The following is a 19,836-nucleotide window of genomic DNA, read 5'->3' as shown; positions in this document are numbered from 1 at the left end:
GCTATGCTACACAAGAAGCTACCAACTGTTGGGTGGTGGTGGTACACAGCTTTAATCCCAGCTCTTGGAGGCAGAAGCAGGCAGATTTCTGTGAGTACAAGGCCAGCCTGGTCTATAGAGCCAGTTCCAAGACAGAGAAACCCTGTCTTAAAACAAAACAAAACAAAAAAACCAAAAACCAAACCAAAAACAATAACAAAAAAACTACTAACTAAGCTACTATGCTAGACCCGTCTATGTTCTTTTAAAAGGCTTACTTACAAATTTGGTCATATACATACTGTGATTCAAAATTAGTTCTTGTAAGACCAGACATTGACACATTAAAAGTCTGACTTACCCTTTAACCCTAGCACTTGGAAGGCAGAGACAGGCAGATCTCAGTAAATTCGTGGTTAGCATGTTCTATAAAGTGAGTTCCAGGACAGCCAGGGCTATTACACAGAAAAATCCTGTCTTGAAAAACAACAACAACAGCAACAGCAACAACAAAAACCCCCACAAAAAGAAAAAAAAAAAAAAAAAAAAAAAAAAAAAACACCAAAAAATCCTGACTTACCTGATTACATAGAGTATTGGGAAAAATGGCCTCTGTTCTCTAAGCCATGTGATGAAAGCTATTACTCTGGCAGATTCTGGTGTGTCAAGTTCCGGAAGGTCTGTCTGTTAAACAAAACTCCAGTTAGCTTTATCACTGACCATGCAGTCTGCACACTTTAGACTTAGGACTCAAATCAGTTGATAATTCAGTTGGACCAGAGTAAGTATTTTCGGTTTGAAAGTAATTTTGTCTCTGTTGCGAATACTCAGCTTTGCCATTGCTACACTTAAGTTCCAACAAGATCATAAATACAAAACAGGTGGCAGGCTCTTGGGCCCAGTTAGCACAGTCTTGACCTAGATAGCACAGTCTTGATCTAGTTAGTACTTTATTGACCTAGGAAAACCTTCCAGTGCACTTCATAATGAAATTTAGAGTCGACCAACTCATTAAGGTGGTTATTACAAATATGACACTTTCTTATTTCACTACTTCAAATGCCTATTCATCCAGTCTAATTGTTTTGCTCAAGGTCTGAAAGCTTATATCCTCTATAACTTTGACATCAAAGTCTTTCTACATATATGAATCCTGAAGACTGGAGATAACTCAGTGGGTAAAGGCACTTGCTACAAAGCCTGGTGCTTGAGTTTGATCTCTGGGACCCACTTAGTAGAAAGAATCAATCCCCAAAAGTTGTCCTCTGACCTCTACACCTGACCCTCGATACATACACCCCATACTCCTATGAAGAAATAGATATAATAAAAATTTAAGATAAAAACTTAGTCCTTTAATTATTGCCAGGAGTTTGGGACAGAACCCTATTGGTATATAAAGTGATAAAATAAATATGTATTTCAAAGCTGGACACACACTAGATAGCAGTAGGTACTAAAAAAATAAGGCAATTTTAACTTTACAATTTAAAATTATCCAAATGTAGGTTGGAAAGATGGCTCATCAGTTAAGAGCACTGGCTGCTCTCCAGAGGTCCTGATTCATTTTTTGTTTGTTTATTTATTTATTTTATGTAGATGAGTACACTATAGCTGTCTTCAGACACACCAGAAGAGGGCATCAGATCCCCTTACAGGTGGTTGTGAGCCACCATGTGGTTGCTGACCATGAGCAGTCAGTGCTCCTAACCTCTGAGGCATCTCTCCAGCCCGACAATACTTTAACTCTTAAAAAATTTATCATTGGGCTGAAGAAGTGGCTTGTGGCTCAGTAGTTAAGAACACAGGCAGTTCTTCCAGAAAAGAGTTTGATTTCTAGCACTTACAGGGGGGTAAAAACCTGTCTGTAACTCCAGTTTCAAAGGACTGATAACCTTTTCTTGCCCCTTTGGGCATCAGGCACACACAGGCACACATGCAGGCAAAACAGCTATATACATATAAACACATTCCAATTTTTATTATTGCATATATATGTGCATGAAATGTCCATGTGGGACAAGTGCCAGGGTGGACATGCGGAGGACAGAGAAACTCTGTGGAGCTGCTTCTCCTGCTCACCTCACATGGGTTTTGGGGATCAGGATCAGACAGGGTCACAGCAACTCATTGTGGCTGGACTGGAACACACAGCCTCCTGAGTGCCACCATGTATAGCTGAGAGTTACCATTTTAAACACACTTTAGAAATGGCAAGCAGCTGGGGAAGGTGGTTGTGGTGGTTTGAATAGGTTTGGGCCCCATACACTCATGTTTTTGAGTGTCTGGCCCATGGGGGTGGTACTATGAGGCGGTATAGCCTTGTGGAAGAAAGGGTGTCACTGTGTGGTGCGGTGTGCTCAAGCTCCGCCCATCATGAAAAGACAGCTTCCTCCTTCCTATCTTAGGAAGATACAGTCTCCTTGCTGCCTGCAGATCAAGATGTAGAACTCTCAGCTCCTTCTCCAGCATCATGTTTGCCTGTGAGCCACCATTCTCCCTGTCATGATAAAGGACTAAACCTCTGAAAGTGTAAGCCAAACCCAACTCATGTTTTCCTTCATAAGAGTTGCCATGGTCACAGTATCTCTTCACAGCAATAAAACTCTAAGACAGTGGTTCATGTCTGTGATCTCAGCACTCTGAAGGCTGAAGTAAAAGAGATGCTGTAAGATGGAGACTAGCCTGGTCTTCATTGTAAGTTCCAGGTAAGCCAGGGCTACTTAGTAAAACCTGGCTGAAAAGAATTCCAGCTCCCTCTCCCCCTAAAAAAACCAGTGTCATTCTCAGCTGGTACTTATAATGCACATCTACATATAATCTTAGCAACCTGAATGCTGAGGCAAAGAAACTGCCATAACTTTGGGGTCAACATGAATTACAGAGTAAGACCTATCTTGGGGAATGTTTTTTGTGCACCGTGTAAAGGTTGTTTTCCTTTCTTTTTTCTTCTTCTTCTTTTTTTGTTTTTTGTTTTTTTGAGACAGGGTTTCTCTGTGTAGCCCTGGCTGTCCTGGAACTCACTCTGTAGACCAGGCTGGCCTTGAACTCAGAAATCCGCCTGCCTCTGCCTCCCAAGTGCTGGGATCAAAGGTGTGTGCCACCACTGCCTGGCAAAAGTTGTTTTTCAAATGCTGATTTCTGTATCAGCAGAAAGTGGTGCACTGGCTGGACTTGGCATCCGTATTTTTATGGATTAACCACCTGCCTTAGTATTTTGTACACACACACCTCTATCACCTTCTAATGGGTTTAATAAAGAGCTCACAGACAATAGCTGAGGCAGGACTTCCAGGTAGAGGTATGAACTGTGGGAAGAATTCAGAGGTGAGAGATTCACCATCGTGTCACAGAGGGGGAAGGAGCAAGTACCAGGACTGACTGACTGACTGAATGACTGACTGACTTGAGAGGTAAGGGGCCACGTGGCCAACATGGAATAGACAGTCAGGATAATTTAAGTTAGATGAGCTAGTTTGGGAGGTAGCCAGCTAAGGCCTAAGCTTAATAAATAATAATTCTCTGTGTTATTATTCAGGAGCTGGCAGGTCAGAGACAGTCTGGTGATACTATCTTCAAACCAAACCAGATGAAAATGCACATAAAACTGTGAAGAGGCTGCTGACGGCTCAGTTAGGAGCACGTACACCTCTTGCAGAGGACCTGGGTTCATTTCCTATCACCCACATGGTACTCACGACCATGTGTAAGTCCAGTTCCGTGGATCCACACCCTGTTCTAAACTCCACAGGAACCAAGCATGAATGTGATACATATATCTACATGCAAGCAAAACATTCATACACATAAAATAAAACAAAAATAACCCCGAGGCTAACCAAAAATACCATTAGAAGATAAAATGAGCCAGGTATAGTGGCTCAAGAGGCAGAGACGAGTAGATCTGTCAGTTTGAGGCCAACCTGGTCTACATAGTAAGTTCTAGGTCAGCCAGAGCTACATGGTGAGACCCTTTCTTTAAAAAACAAAAACAAAACCCAAAACCAAAACAAACAAGACAAGATGAGCCTGGCATAGTGGTGTGTGGCTGTAGTCCTATCTAATAGAGACTCTGAGGCATAAGAAAACCTCTGTGTTCTTGAGACATAGACAAACCTGAGTGACATACCAAGAGCCTACCTGGAAACACACCCAAAGTAAACCATTAAATGAGTACTTGCAGTTGGAAGAGAGATACTATCTATAAGGATACTTACTTTGGGAGAAATCTGAAGTATTAATTCCTAATTTGAAAATGGGGTTCATGTTTGTATCATATTTGAAATGTCCTTTAACTCACTTATGATCATAACATAAACGCTTACCATTGTCTGTGGAATTGATGCATAGTTTTGAACTCCTAGAACTTGGCTGAGAAAATTCTGTGAACAATTTCTTCCAACCCAAAGCATCAGTACCTACAAACAGGAATACACTGTTTTGAGAGGCAGCCTAATAGTGAGTGAGTGACACTTTTATCACTGGTTATATTTTTAAAAGTCAAAGGATGGGCATGCTTAGTGAGACTGTACAGAGAACTACTGAACACTGTGAAATGGGAGACAGCAGGGAGAATGGCCAGTGCTAACATATAAAGAAAGGTGGCTGAAGCCAACTGTAAGGAGGCTCAGCAGCACAATGAACTCATAAGGCTGAGTCAATCCACTCACTGAGCCTGCATCCATGAGGAACGCTCCATCTCTGCTCAACTTCTCCACCGAGAGCTGAAGAATGGGGGGCTGAGGTATGGTTCTGTCATTGATGTTGAGAGCTCCCTGAAGCAAAGAATGAGGTTTTTAGAGACACACACACACACACACACACACACACACACACACACTTGCATGTATACTTACAGTATACATGGGCATGTATGTGTGCACCTGTGCACAGCCTCAAAATTAACGTTGGGCAATTTTTACTTTGTCAAGGCAGTTTTCTGCTTAACCTAGAGCTCAGCAATTCTACACAGTCTAGTTAGTTGGTCCCAGGGATCTGCTGCCTCTGAATTTCGAGTGATAGAATTGCAGGTGGCTGCCAGGCCTGCCTTGTTTTTTATGTGGGTTCTGAACTCTGGTCCTCATGCTTCCACAAGAAACATTTTATCCTTTGAGCCAAACCCCTAGCTCAGTACTTTTTTGGAGAAAGGATTTGATATAGCCCAGGCTGGCCTCAAACTTTTTATGTAGCTGAAGATGATCCTGAATCCTGATTGTCCTGCCTCCTCCTCTAAGTGCTGAAAGTCCTGGCATGGAGTACTGTGCTCAGCTCTCTATAGCCACAGTTAAACAACCAATATGATTAAATGAATTGACTTATAAGAGTTTGGATCTTAAATAGGCAAGTCAGTTATGTATAATAAACATGGAATAATATGTATATTAAACAAAGCCATTGTGACTCTAATAATTGAAATTAAATTCTGATCATATTTATTTCTTATTTGTATAGCCAGAAGTTAATGGCAAGTGTTTTTTCCGTCACTTGCCACCTTATTCTTTGAGACAAGCTCTCAATGAACCTGGAGCTTGTTGACTCAGTTAGCTGGCCAGCCAGCGGGTCTCTGGGATCCTCCTGTCTCTGCTCCCAGTGCCCGGGTTACAGATCCATGTTCGCATATCCTGGGAACTAACTCATGCTCGTGCAGCAAAACACTTCCCCAACAAATCATCCCTTCAGCCCATCCCCATCTTTAGGTTTTTGAGAACAGATCTTTAGGTACAGGCTGGCTGCCAGTTCCCTATCGGTAGCAAAAGATAACTCTGAATTTCTTTTCTAATCTTCCTGCCTCCAGATCCCAAGTGTTGAGAATGTAGGTATGAACCACCATGCTAGGTTAATGTCAGGGGGCAGAGTGAACCCAGGTGTCCTAAGCATTCTATCAACTAGGCTACATCCTTAGCTCCTATTTTTTGATTTAAAGAGAGGGTCTCCTATTAGCTAGGCAGGCCTGGAACTCTGTATATAGTTGGGGCTGGCCTTGAACTTCTGACCCACTTTGTAAGTGCTAGAATTACAGATCTGTGTCACCAAGCTTGGCTTTGGTTTGAAAAAATAAAATATATAGTGAACAGATAAGTGACATTAATGAAATACAACTAATAATGGATTAATCAAATTTTTCTTTTTTTCCTCTTTTTTTTTCTCTCTCTTTTTTTTTTTTTTTTTTTTTTTTTTTTTTTGAGATATCTATGTAGCCCTGGCTGTTCTAGATCTTGCCATGTAGACCAGCTTGGCATGAATTTATAGAGATATGCCTGCTTGGCAATTTTATTTTCTTGGATTTTAAATTTTTGTGTGGTTTTGTATTTATTCTTAGCGTTTTTAAATTTTGTTTTCTGAGGCAGGGACTGATTTCAAACTCATGAGCTCAAGTGATTCTCTTGTTTTAGCCAAAGCTGTTTGAACTAACGGCCAATTAAGCCATTTAGGTATAGTCCAGTAAACTATGAAGTCAAACATCAGGAAAGACGGGCTAGGGTACGTAAGGGCTTCTGTGCTGGCTATCTATCTTCTGTGCTGGCTATCTATCTTCTGTGCTGGCTATCTTCTGTGCTAGCTACCTTCTGTGCTGGCTATCTTCTGTCAACTTGGCACAAGCTAGAGTCATCTGAGAAGAGAAAACCTTAATTGGGAAAATGCCTCCACCAGATTGGCCAGTGGTCATTTTCCTCAATTAGTGAGTGATGTGAGAATAGCCTATTGTGGGCAGTGCTCCCTATGGACTGGCGGTCTTGGTGTGTATAAGAAGCCTGTACACAGCACCCTCCCTGGCCTTTCATCAGCTGCTGCCTTGCGTTCCTGCCCTAACTTCTTTGATGATGAACTACAGGCTACGGTAACCCTTTCTTCCAAGTCGCCTGTGGTCATGGTGTTTTATCACAGCAAAGGACACTCTGAGACGCTCTGTGTAGTATCTCTGTATCTTTAAATCTCAAATTAGAAAAAGAGAGCTTGTCTTAGAAAATTTAAAGTTAGTATTTTCAGGAACGTTCCTAAATATCAAAGTTTCTGTACATTTACCTAGAAAAATACAAACAATTAGGTAACAAACTCTCATTTCTGTACTGAATATAATTAAGCTTAACATTTTTCAGAAGAAGCCACAGAGCAGAAAGTTGGGCTTACCTCATCTGAGAGGTTGTCAACTCTATACAAACTGGGGTGAGTTGTGAGCATGAGGTGAACCAATGGCTGGTTTTTCACTTGACACATGGCAAAAATTCGTTCATCTAGACGTACACTTGTCCCAGTCTGGAAAGCTTTCTAGAATAAAACAACACCCCGCCCTCCAACATTAGAAAAAAGAATTTTGTAAATGTCAATTGCTAAAAGATTATCTTTAGACAGAATCAGCAAATTTATCATAAATTATTCCTTGAAAATATCTTTGAAGAAGTCATTACCCTGAAGCCTCATCTGGAAGTCTAAACTAATCAATACCTGACTACCACAAAGCCACCTGATCTCCCTGGTGTCTGTTTCCGCACTGCTAGTCTAGGCCTAACTGCAGTGTCTGTGATGGAGCTGAGAAGCATGGGGAGGATGGGACACTGGCAACAAGATAAAGGTACACACATGGCATACCAAGAAGACCCCAGCAAGTGTGCCACATCTGCTGGGTGGTAATTGTTTCTTCCACATCTAGAAAAATGAAGACTCAGCCAGCACAGCAGATCTTACAAGCCAATGAAACAAGGTGGTACCACACACGAGGACAGCCACACAGATGAGGCTGGGGCAGATTTTACTGCTGTAGGAGCTGCACGCAGGCTGGCGAAGTTCTGAGGTGAGGCTTAGAGAATTTCAGTTGGTGGAGAGGAGTAAGAGAGGCAGAGAATAATGAATATTCATGGAATGAATGTGATTAGAACGCCTTCTCCAGGCAGGTTCAGGTGAACTGAGGCATTTGCAGGAAGCAAGAGTGTTTGTTTAATAGCAATAGAGTAGCAGATAAAACACTGATAGAGCCTCAGCCTGTTACATGTCACTCACTGATGGGTCTATGTCTGGTGTCCCAAAGAACCCAGACTAGTTTTTATGCCCAGGACACTGCATAAAACTGCACAGAACTGATGCTCTAGGACCCACTCATCAGGGTCCTAGAGCATCAGTTCTGTGGGAAGAGTCTGGGCAGTTGTGTTCAATGCCGTCTCTCCCATACTCCCTCAGCATACAGCACACTGTAACACTCAGCATGTGTTAAAAGCTTGGGGCCTAGTTAATTGCAGAGGCTTTTTTGGCACATCATGAGAATTATTTTAGTGAATTATTTCATCTGTAAGTATTATGTAAATAGGGCCTGGAGAGATGACTTAGTAGTCAAGAGCACTGGTTGGTCTTGCAGAGGACCCAGACTCAGTCCCAGCACCCACACAGCGGCTCACAACATCTGTAACTCTAGTCCCAGAAGATCTGATTCCAAGACTCAGTCCCCATCCCACACAGTGGCTCACAACATCTGTAACTCTAGTCCCAGAAGATCTGATTTCTTCCTGTGGTCTCCACAAGCACCAGGCACACTTGCAAGCAAAACACCCAGACACATAAAAGAAATCTAAAACAAAGTACAAAACAAATAACCATTGTATCTTATAGGTGAAATAATGCACTTATATCTTTTTCATTTACTATTACTACATACTAGGTGCTGTGATTAAATAATGAATAAAAAGGACAAAGATCTCTGTGTTCATGGTTTACTCCTAAAAAAGGAGAAATAAAGGTGGCTGTAAAAGTACACTCAAGCCAGGCAGTGGTGGCGCACGCCTTTAATCCCAGCACTTGGGAGGCAGAGGCAGGCGGATTTCTGAGTTCGAGGCCATCCTGGTCTACAGAGTGAGTTCCAGGATAGCCAGGGCTACACAAAGAAACCCTGTCTCGAAAAACAAACAAACAAACAAAAAACCAAAAAACAAACAAAACAAAACAAAACAAAACAAAAAATAAGTACACTCAAGATGCAGAGGCAGGTGAATCTCTGTGAGTTCAAAGACATTAAGGGTTACACATAAGACCTTGATTCAACAACAAAAAAAGGAAAAATAGTAAATCAGAAAACTGTGGTCAGTGTATGTGAGTGAGTGTGTATGAGCGCAAGTCAGTGTGTGTGTATGTGAGTGAGTGTGTATGAGTGCAAGTGTGTGTGTGCGGGTGCATGTGTGTGTGTGTGTGTGAGAGAGAAAGAGAGAGAGAGCAAAAAAGGCAGGCCATTAAAAAAGGCTTTCAAGAAAAGATCTTGGATTGTTAGATGTTAAAACTTAAATACTTGCCAAGCGGTGGTGGCAGCCAGGGCTACACAGAGAAACCCTGTCTTATACTTATACAATATTTAAGAGTTCAATAAGAAGCTTTTCGTCATTCTTACTGTGCTAGTCTGTGCTTTCTTACCTGTTTGAGGAGGGCCAACACAAAAAGTGGGAAAAGCCTCAAGGAGAAAGGAACCATGAGGCCTGGCTGCTGGCTACTCAGGACTGAAGAGCGGTAAGCTGAGAGAGAGTCTATGACAGCGTTCACCAGAGCATCCCGGGCGTCACTCAGGCTGGCCGTCACTGACCTATCAACAGCTAATGAGGTGAGAGTAGGACAAAAAGAGAAATAGAAAACGAGCTTGGTGATTTGTCTAGAAAGAACAGAAGAGATCATTCACGCACGCATACATGCACGAGGATAGCTTGCAGGAACTGGTTCTCTTTCCATTATGTGAATTCTGGGATTGAACTCAGATAGTCAGCTTGTTGGCAAATAACACCTTTACCTGTCAAGCTGTCTTGCTGGCCCAATTAACTATTATTATTATTATTATTATTATTATTATTATTATTATTATTATTATTATTATTATTATTTTGAGGCAAGGCTTCTCTGAGTAACGCTCTGGTTGTCCTGGACCAGGCTGGCATCAAACTCACAGAGATCTACCTGCCTCTGCCTCCCAGGTGCCTAGACATCCAACGGCCCAGTCAATGAGAGCAGACTTAAGCAAAGTTATGAATGAACACAGTTGTTCATAAGACATTGTTAAATGAGCTGATGCTGACATCAGGACAGCATCAGCTCATTTAACAATGGCCCTAAACCTATTCTGGCTATTTTGTGTTATGTATTTATATGAGGCAGTTTTTTCAGTACTGATAATAATAAAGATATAATAGATCAACTCTAAGAAATGATGAAAATACATCACAACTTAGATATCAAGCAGTTCAGCCACGAGTTTTTATGTAAAAATAAAAAAGCACAATGATCTCATTAATATGCAGTTTGTTTTTTTTGTATTTACTAAATGGAGAAACTACCAAGTCATAAAGTTTCTTTGTGATTCACTATCAGTAACTGTTTGATTTGTACGCCATGCACCTGGGCTGCATAAACTACTTCCGGGTGCAAAGGGTCAGTTGTTAGGTGCAGATGTTTAGGAAGCCTTCTTTCACATGTTGTTGTCCATGTCAGAGCTCATAAGCATCTTAGCAAGAGTTCCAGCAGTGCTGGCACTAAACACTATATGAGAACTGGTTATTTGAGGGGCTGGAGAAGGGGCATCGCAGTTAGGAGCACTTGTTGCTTTTGCAAAGGACTTGGGTTGAGTTCCCAAAATGGACATGGAAGCTTACAACCATCCTGAACTGTAGTTCTAGGGGTTCCATGTCCTCTTCTGGCCTCCTCAGGTACCAGGCACACAAATATGCACAGATATACATATAGGCAAAACACCAATAAACATAAAATAGAAATAATTTTAAAATATATTTTTATTTTTTTTATATTTACAATCTTTAAAAAGAACTTTCAGAAGAAAATATTGGATATTTTTAAAAAGGTGGTTATTTAAGTCTAAAGTAGACAAATAAACACAGAAAGTCATTTAGTGGCAGCTTAAGGTCAGGGAAGGTTGGAAAGAGCACTCATTGGACATTAAGTTCTTTTGGGTGATAAAGATATTCTAAAATTAGACTGTGATGGCTGTACAACCCTGTAAACATATTAGAAATGACAGAATTCTAAAATTAAAAGGTCGAAATGCCTATAATGTATGATTATGCCTCCATAAAGCTCAAGCAAAACAGGCACATGAGCTCAACGGACCTTTTTGTTGAAACAAACAAAAGCACTCTAACGGCAAAACCTCTAAGGTAACAACTTCAGGTAAAACAAAAATATATATATGTGCTACGTAGTATGGTGTGTAAAATATCTAAAGCAATAACAATTCTTACCCATATTGGCCAATAACCCTGAAATTGCTTGCACATCAGCTCCAAGAAAGACTTCATTCAGGGTAGAAACTACTGGCAAACACAAAGTATGGACACGAATTCTTCTTTCACCTTTAGGGGAAAACATAATAGCTATTTTTAAAAGAGGTTATGTTAAAGTCACTTTTTTTTCTTTAAAAACATATTTATTAGACAATCATTTTGCTTATTTATTTACTATTTGTACACATCAATCAGAGGATAATGTCTACAAAGTTGGTTCTCTTACCATAGGTATTCCAGGGATCAAATGTGAGCCATCAGGCTTGATGTCAGGCACCTTTACCTATTGAACACATTGCCAGTCCTGAAAACCGTTTCTTTTTTAACTTAGAACCAAGAAAGTATCAGAAAAAAAATACAGGTTTTATATTTTAACTATCAAACTCTTCTTGTTCAAGTTATTATTAAACAGACAGAAGAAACTGTAGTTGACAGCTAATAAAATGCTAGCTTTCCTCTCTCCCTCCTCAACAGGATCAAGATATAGCCCAGGTAGGCCTTAACTCATAATCCTACTTCCTCAGCTGCCCGAGTGCTAACATTAGACAGCCACACAACTGTGTGACACTTAGGGAATGATTGGATCTTTGACAGCCACAGCCATGGGCATCTTGTTTTTCTTTATCTCCTGTAGCTGTTTCTCACCACAAATGGATTGTGAGCATTTGCTTCTATGTCCATTCATAAAGAGGTGTAGATCTTGCTCTTTTTTTTTCTTTTTTCTTTTCTTTTTTTTTTTTCAAGACAGGGTTTTTCTGTGTAGCCCTGGTTGTCCTGGAACTCACTCTGTAGACCAGGCTGACCTTGAACTCAGAAATCCACCTGCCTCTGCCTCCCAAGTGCTGGGATTAAAGGCGTGCGCCACCACTGCCGGCTAGATCTTGCTCTTAATGGTCTAGTAGCCTTTTTGCATTCATCATTAGCATTTCCAAAGCTAAAGATTCAATTGAGACTACTGGAGACTGTCCAGGCAGACAGCTCAGTGGTCTGTCATTTCTACAGTTTTGGAAGCATGGCAAGTTATAACTCGGGGTTATTGACAGGGAAGTAGACACAATAGCTTAAAGGGCAGGTATCTCCCAGCCCCAGTGCAGTACAGCTTCTTATAATTGTAAGAGGTTGTGTGTCTTTGATCTGGGAACTGAATGATCTAAGGTGGGGTAAAAAACACCCGATTGAGGTTAAGTACTTTCTACAACACTGCTGTTATTTTCCATGCTGAGCACATGTATGAGCATGGCCTCAGACATGCTAAGCACATGTTCTGCTGCATGTTAGAACTTTAGCGTCACTAATCAAGTCTGTATTTTAGACAAAGTTTCATTTTTCCCAGGGAAGCCTCAAACTTGATATGTAGTCAAGAATGCCTTCTGATCCTCCTGCCTCCATCTCCTGAGTGCTGGGATTACAAGTGTGTACCACGAAGCCTGATTTTTGCCACATTGGGGGACAGATCTGGACCTTGTGTATGCTGGGCAAATATCATATCAATAGATCCTACATCCCAGCATAATAAAGGGATTTTTCTTTTTCCGTTTTAGATGGGGTCTCTCTGTATAACCCTGACTGGCCTTGAAAGCAAAGGGATCTACCTATTTCTGCCTCCCAAGTGCTAGGATTAAAAGCATGTGCCACCATACTCTAAAATTTTTGTGTGTTTTGCATGTGTGTAGTGTATGTGCATGTGTAGGCCAGGGACTGCTATCAGATGTCCTTCCTCCATCACTCATCACCTTGTTTATTAAGACTGTCTCTTGGGGCTAGAGAGATGGCTCAGTGGTTAAGAGCACTGATTGCCCTTCCCAAGGTGCTGAGTTCAATTCCCAGCAACCACATGGTGGCTCACAACCATCTGTAATGGAATCAGATGTCCTCTTCTGGTGTGTCTGAAGACAGCCACAGCATACTCATCATATAAATAAATAAATAAATAAATAAATAAATAAATAAATATCTTTAAAAAAAAAAAAAAAAAAAAAAGACTGTCTCTCATTTTAGTATCATGGCACCTTTCCTTTAGTAATTGTCCATAATAGTAATGTCAGAAATGTCAGATTGGTATTGTTATTTTTGGTAGTAAATATTTAATCCAGGACCTCACACTTAAAAGAAAGGAAGGAGGGAAGGAAGGAAGAAAATGAGCTTATCATTTCTACTAGACTAGCTAGCCAGCAAGTCCCTGTGTTCACTGAGCTGTCTCTCCAGCCCTAATGGGATTTTTGAAGATTTAGTTATTTTTATTTATGCATGTACATATGTATGCATGCCACATGTGTTTAGGTGACCACAGAAGCCAGAAGGTTTAAGATCCCCTGGAGCTATAGGCAGCTCTGGGTCCTCTGGAAGAGCAGAAAGCACTGTTAACCACTGAGCCATCTCTCCAGCCTAAAGAGAATTTTTTTTTAACCAGAATGTCTGATCATAGATAAATATCTGTTGTTAACTAGGAGTAGTGGGTGATGCATGCCAGATTCAGTTAGGAATCTGAGGTAGGAGGAGCTCAAGTTCAAGGGCAGCACAGTGTGCTTATATACAGTGGTTTTGTCTCAAAAAAAAAAAAAAAAAAAAAGTTGAGCGATAGTGACCTTTCATCCTAAGAAGAGAATACCATGAGCCACAGAGACAGAAGCACACTATAAAGCTTACCCTCTCCTTAAACTTGGTGCTTAGTTAGTCATGGACTATACACTTACACATCTGTTGGGAGGCTAGGTCTCAGCTGGGTGTAGTGGCCTTTAATCTCAGGACATGGGAAGCATAGGCAGGTGAATCTCTATGGATCTGAGGCTAGCCTGGTCTATACAGCTAGTTCCAGGCCAGCCAGAGCAGAGCACAGAAATTCTGTATCAAAAAATGCAAGAGGTTTAATCCCAGCACTTGGGAGGCAGAGGCAGGCGGATTTCTGAATTCGAGCCCAGCCTGGTCTACAGAGTGAGTTCCAGGATAGCCAGGGCTATACAGAGAAACCCTGTCTCAAAAAACAAAACAAAACAAAACAAAACAAAACAAACAAACAAAAAAAAGCAAGAGGGTAGGTTATCATGTTTTTTTTTTTTTTTTTTTGTGATAATACAAACAAAACTTACCTTTACTTGATGTATATAAGAGTGCTGACTGAAAAGAGACCAGCTGGGTGTCAGTCAGACTTTCTTCTACTGACATCTGTACTGCATACCCAGCATCTGGGTTTACATTGGGAAGAGACAGTAAGTCTGTAGAACGGACGAAGAAGTTCCCATGGAAAGTATGAATGGAAAGACCTAGAATAAAATGTTGTTACCATGATTGTTATGTGCTTACTTATGAATATTTCATCCCACTCCCTTATCAGATAGTAAAATAGCTTAGAGAAGACAGCACACTCAGTGATGTTGAGGGGCAGTGGGCATTTCCTTAAATGATAGTGAGAAAGTACATTTTCAGAAATCTTTTTGGAGGACACTGGCAGTATATACCAGCATTTTATTTTATCTTTAAAAGTTTATCTTTGTTATATATATATTCACTTAATTTGGGGAGAGGACACCTGTGCACCACAATGCACACACATGTGGAGGTCAAAGGACAATGTACAAGAGTTAGTTCTCTCCTTCTATCATGTAGGTCCCAGGGATTGAACTCGGGTTATCAGGTGTGGCAGCAAGTCCTTTACCTGCTGAGCTGTCTCTCTGGGACCAGCATTTTGATTCCATATTTAGTACACACACATGCACGCATGTGAGCGTTGTATGGTACACCCATGTGTTTTCTTTGGAGATTTGGCCCCCTTTTTAAAAAGCTGAAATAACCGACATAGCATAAAATGTACCATTTTAATGTACACAGTTCAGTAGTTTTAAATACATTCATAATATTCCCTATTTTTAAAGATTGTTATTGCTGGGTGGTGGTGGTGCACACCTTTAATCCCAGCACTTGGGAGGCAGAGGCAGGTGGATTTCTGAGTTTGAGGCCAGCCTGGTCTACAGAGTGAGTTCCAGGACAGCCAGGGCTACACAGAGAAACCCTGTCTCGAAAAACCAAAAAAAAAAAAAAAAAAGATTGTTATTATTTTAAGTTATGTACAAGTGCGTGCCTGTATGTGGGTTTGTACACATGAGTGCAGGAGCCACAGAGGGCAGAGGCATCTGATGCCCTGGAGCTGGACTACAGGTAGTTGTGAGCCACTGTGGATGCTTAGATCATCTGCAAGAACAGTAAATGCTTTGGACGGCTGAGCCACTTTTCCAGCCCTAATATTTCCCAATTTTAAATAGCTTTTTTCCCCCCTTTAATTACATATTGTATAATTTCACAGTCTAAAACTCAATGTATCTCTGTAGGGTAAATCTTGTAAGATATGTATTTTTATCATGTACAATCTATGAGGGAAAAAGTGTTCCTACCTTTGGTGCACCGGATCCTCATGACTGCCTCAAATCCAATCTTCCTCGTGAGGTACCTGTGTAGTTCCTTCTGTAGTTTCTGTACTTGCACTGGATTGTGTTGATGATGGTATGAGGGGTAGTAATACACACTGCCTGCTGAGTACCGAGAGATACAGCCTGGAAGAGAACACATTCCTTTTAGCCATCCTTCTATTCACACGTGTGTGTGTGTGTGTGTGTGTGTGTGTGTGTGTGTGTGTGTGTGACTATATTACACATTTACTTCCACTTTTATCATTTTAAATTAGGTGCACATGTTGGGTCTGTACACAAGAGAACAAGTGCCTACAGAGGCCAGAGGAACCAAATGCTCTAAAGCTGAAGTTATAGGTGGTTGTGAGCCATAATGTGGGCAACATAATTTCGGTTATATTGTACCCACACACACCCCTCAGGCTTCAGCCTCTCAATACACTCTTCTAAAATAGTAACTACTAATACTTCACATGAAAGCAACTGTACACATTCTTCTCTGATGTCTCCAAGTACCACCAAAAAGAATATTCTACTCCTTTATAAATTAGTGCTATAGCAAGCAATTTTTCTACCTCCCTTATACTAAATTGAGAGTACAATGTCATGTGTAATGGTATATGATTTTACTCCCAGCACTTGGGAGCAAGAGGTAAGTAGATTTCTGTGATTTCTGGGCTGGGCTAGTCTACATAGTGAGTTCTGAGATAGCCAGGGCTATGAAAAGAGACACTGTCTCTTTAAATAAAAAAAAAAAAAAGAAAAGAAAAGAAAAAAAAGGTGGGCATGGAGGTACACACCTTTAATCTCTACACTTGGGAGGCAGAGGCAGGTGGATCTCTGAGTTTGAGGCTAGCCTGATCTACAGAGTGAGTTCTAGGACAGCCAGGGCTACATAGACAAACAGTCTTGAAAAAACATTTTAAAAAAATTACAAGAAAATCAAGTTTAATACATTAAAATGTTTGATAAAGCAACCTGTCAGCACGTGGCCAGGCACGGTGCACATGCATATGGTTTCAGCTACTTGAGAGGTTGGGGTGGGTTATGGTGGGGGGCGGAAATGATTACTGAGGCCAAGATTTGGGTAATACTAAGACCCATTTCATAAAAAGAGAACTGGGCCAGCATGATGGCTCGGTGGGTGAAAGTGCCTTCCATCAAACCAGACAGCCTGAGTCTGACCCTGGACCCACATAGGAGAGTCAACTCCTGACCTCCACATGTACCCACATATATACAAATAGAAATAAATTAATGGAAAAAATAATTTAAAACAGGAAAACTGAAACAACAGTGAGAACAATGACTAAGACTAACCTTCCCAAAGAATAAAGCTTATTTTCACCTATTTAGAACACTATTATAATATCATTCTGATATTCATTTAATAAAAATCCAAACAAACAAACAAAACATTAAATAGAAGTCACGCTGCTGGGTGTGACAGCACAAATCTGTGTTTGCAGCACGTGAGAGGAGGGAGCAGGAGAATTGAGAGATCAGGGCTATTTTGGGACCCAGAGGAAGTTCAAGGTCAGCCTGGGCTACCTGAGACTTTGTCTCAAAAAAACAAACAAACAAACAAAAAACCCCCCAAAATAAAAACTCCCAAAACAACCCCCCCAAAACAAAACCAACCAACAACAGAAGGGAGGAAGGAAGGAAGGAGCAAGAACGTACCTAGAGAAGCCAAATCGGAATACTGTCCACTGAGAAGGAATAAGTCAACAGCTGCCTGCTGCCCAGAACAGTCCAAGGCTAATTTCTTATAGAAGTCAGTGGATGGTGTCAGGTGTATTTCCTATTAATTGCAGAACATAAAGAGAAAAATTTAAATTCATCAAAAAAATAAATGCATAGTTAGGTTAATACCTGTGTTAAAGCACTCACTGAAGGCTCATGTCTATTCTGTTCACTATTAAGAAGAAATACTTTTTAAAAAAAAAGAAAGAGAAAAGAAAAACCTCTATTATCATAGTCATTATTATTAACTTTGTAATTAAAAGACAAAGGTAACTATTATTTTCACTTCAGCCCTCCATCAATGAGGACACGTTAATGACTCCTCCATGGCATGTGTCCAGTCTGTTCAGCTACCCTAAGAGGTGGGCAGTAGCACCATCGCTCCTCATCTACAGAGAAACAGGACGCAAGGAGCCAGTTCCTAAGTGCAGACTCTCTATCTAATGGGCATTAGAACTTACGTTGTCTGGCCAGGACTGACCTGGGAACTATGTTATATAGTGGACCTGCTTTTCTCTTATCTTTTGGGAAATGCAAATTCCTAACCTTCTTAAACAAAAGCAGCTCAGAAGCAATCCTTGGCTGTTAGACTACCAAATTATGACCATTTTCTTTTCTTTTTTTTTTTTTTTTTTGGTTTTTTCGAGACAGGGTTTCTCTGTATAGCCTTGGCTGTCCTGGAACTCACTCGGTAGACCAAGCTGGCCTCGAACTCAGAAATCCGCCTGCCTCTGCCTCGACCATTTTCTTTCATTTTATATATATATATATATATATATATATATATATATATATATATATATATATATATTTTTTTTTTTTTTTTTTTTTGAAACAGGGTTTCTCTGTGTATACCTGGCTGTCCTAGAATAATCACTCTGTATGTCAGGCTAACCTCAACATCATAGAGATCCGATTGCCTCTGCCTCTCAAGTTCTGGGATTAAAGGTGTGTGGCACCACTGGCCAGCTCCAAATTATGGTCATTTCTAATGGTCATTTTGGTCCCACTTTGCCCCTAGCAAATTAATTCTCTTAGTCTTCCAGACTTTCTCATCAAAGCCAGGTTGGATTTCTAACAGCCTAAAATAATTAAAGATAGTAAAGCACAGATGTATCAGGCAGGTATAGAAAAATAATAGGACAATTATGTGGAAACAGAAGTGACACTTATTAATTATTAACAGTCCATCCTCCTCACAGATGACAAACAAAACAAATGGAAAACAAGCTCTCTGGTGAAAGGAATAGCTCCAGCACAGACCAGGCTAGGTTAGACCTGGTGGTCTAACCTTAGCAGATGACCTTTGGTTGGGCTCCTCACGAGGTTTCAGGGCTCCTACACCAAGCGTTGGGAGTTGTGTTTGGAAGACAGACATTCGACCACCAGTTGGTGATATCAGCTTAAATGCAGCCTGAAGTGCAGGACCCAAGGCACTCTGGGTCTCCAGCGTCTTAGTAAACATTTGTGGCAACGTTTTCAGTAAATCTTGGACGAGCTTGTGAAATAAGCAAGAAGACTCAAGAATGTTACAATGAAATGTTTTTACAATATATCATTATTTAATACAATAGACAGGACACTGATTCATGATGATGATCTGAGAATCTATGGACAGTACAATAAACAATGAAGTCGGTCAATGACAAGAAAGCCACTTTAAGTAAACATTATAAATTGGCAAGCAAGACATCAAAACTGGGTCCTTGCAGTTCTTGCACATGCAATAGTCCAGCAAGACTGTAAGTCCAGAATGTATGCAAAAGAACCATCACAATTTAGAAAATTATCTATTTTAATGCCATGAAACATGGCTTTCTCTATCACCTTTACATACTTTATTCTTTTAAGTTCCAAAGTGAGTTTAACTCTTTCCTGTTGCATAATCTAAGATATCCAGTAACGATGCCAACTAGTAGTATTACTACAAAAGAAAAACAAAGTCAAAACCAGCTGCCTATTTAAGTTAGGTTGTACAGATAAGAGAATTAATGGGGAAAAATATTTTGTGCTACAGCACAGTCTCCACTGACAAAAGTGGTGAGCACAGACTTGCTAGTTAAATGTTACCCTACGGCATATATGCAGGTACAGGGTAGACAACATCCCCCCTTCAGACACATTCTGTTCACCTCTCACTGTATTATGTCATGGCAATTTCCAGGCAGGTAATAAGAGTTTCTTCTGAACTGACCCAATGACACTCTGTGAATCAGAAAAGCAAAAGCACTGAGAGCAGCCTGGCTATGTGCTTCCGCAGTGATCAGCAGCCTTCTTTCAGCAGCCCTCCCTCTTCCCACGTGGCCCGACCTGCAGGACAAGCCTCCTCCAGATGCCCTTCCCTTGGGAAGAGACTCAACTTCAGCTCCACCACAGAGAACCTGCCGCCTTAGAGTAAAAACCAGTACAAGGCTGACCTCAAGAACTGTCCATCTAATGAACGTAAACTAAAA

General features: G+C 40.7%; 1 protein-coding gene across 3 annotated transcripts in view; it reads right to left on the bottom strand.

The window, feature by feature from the left end:
• Positions 1-19,836, bottom strand: part of Sec24a (SEC24 homolog A, COPII component) — a 61,121-nt gene that overhangs the window by 3,847 nt on the left and 37,438 nt on the right. For all 3 annotated transcript variants that reach the window (XM_034505764.2, XM_034505765.2, XM_076936879.1), the window contains 10 exons: positions 18,675-18,881; positions 17,321-17,441; positions 15,623-15,781; positions 14,324-14,497; positions 11,196-11,306; positions 9,370-9,545; positions 7,108-7,245; positions 4,650-4,754; positions 4,305-4,397; positions 560-663 (listed from right to left, as the gene is read on the bottom strand). In XM_034505764.2, the coding sequence (XP_034361655.1) occupies positions 560-663; positions 4,305-4,397; positions 4,650-4,754; positions 7,108-7,245; positions 9,370-9,545; positions 11,196-11,306; positions 14,324-14,497; positions 15,623-15,781; positions 17,321-17,441; positions 18,675-18,881 (1,388 nt within the window). The remainder of the gene's footprint in view (positions 1-559; positions 664-4,304; positions 4,398-4,649; positions 4,755-7,107; positions 7,246-9,369; positions 9,546-11,195; positions 11,307-14,323; positions 14,498-15,622; positions 15,782-17,320; positions 17,442-18,674; positions 18,882-19,836) is intronic.

This window comes from Arvicanthis niloticus, chromosome 6 (genome assembly GCF_011762505.2).
Source record: "Arvicanthis niloticus isolate mArvNil1 chromosome 6, mArvNil1.pat.X, whole genome shotgun sequence".
Lineage (NCBI taxonomy): Eukaryota > Metazoa > Chordata > Mammalia > Rodentia > Muridae > Arvicanthis > Arvicanthis niloticus.
Note: the sequence above shows the minus strand (reverse complement) of the source record. Positions and strands in the feature narration are given on the sequence as shown.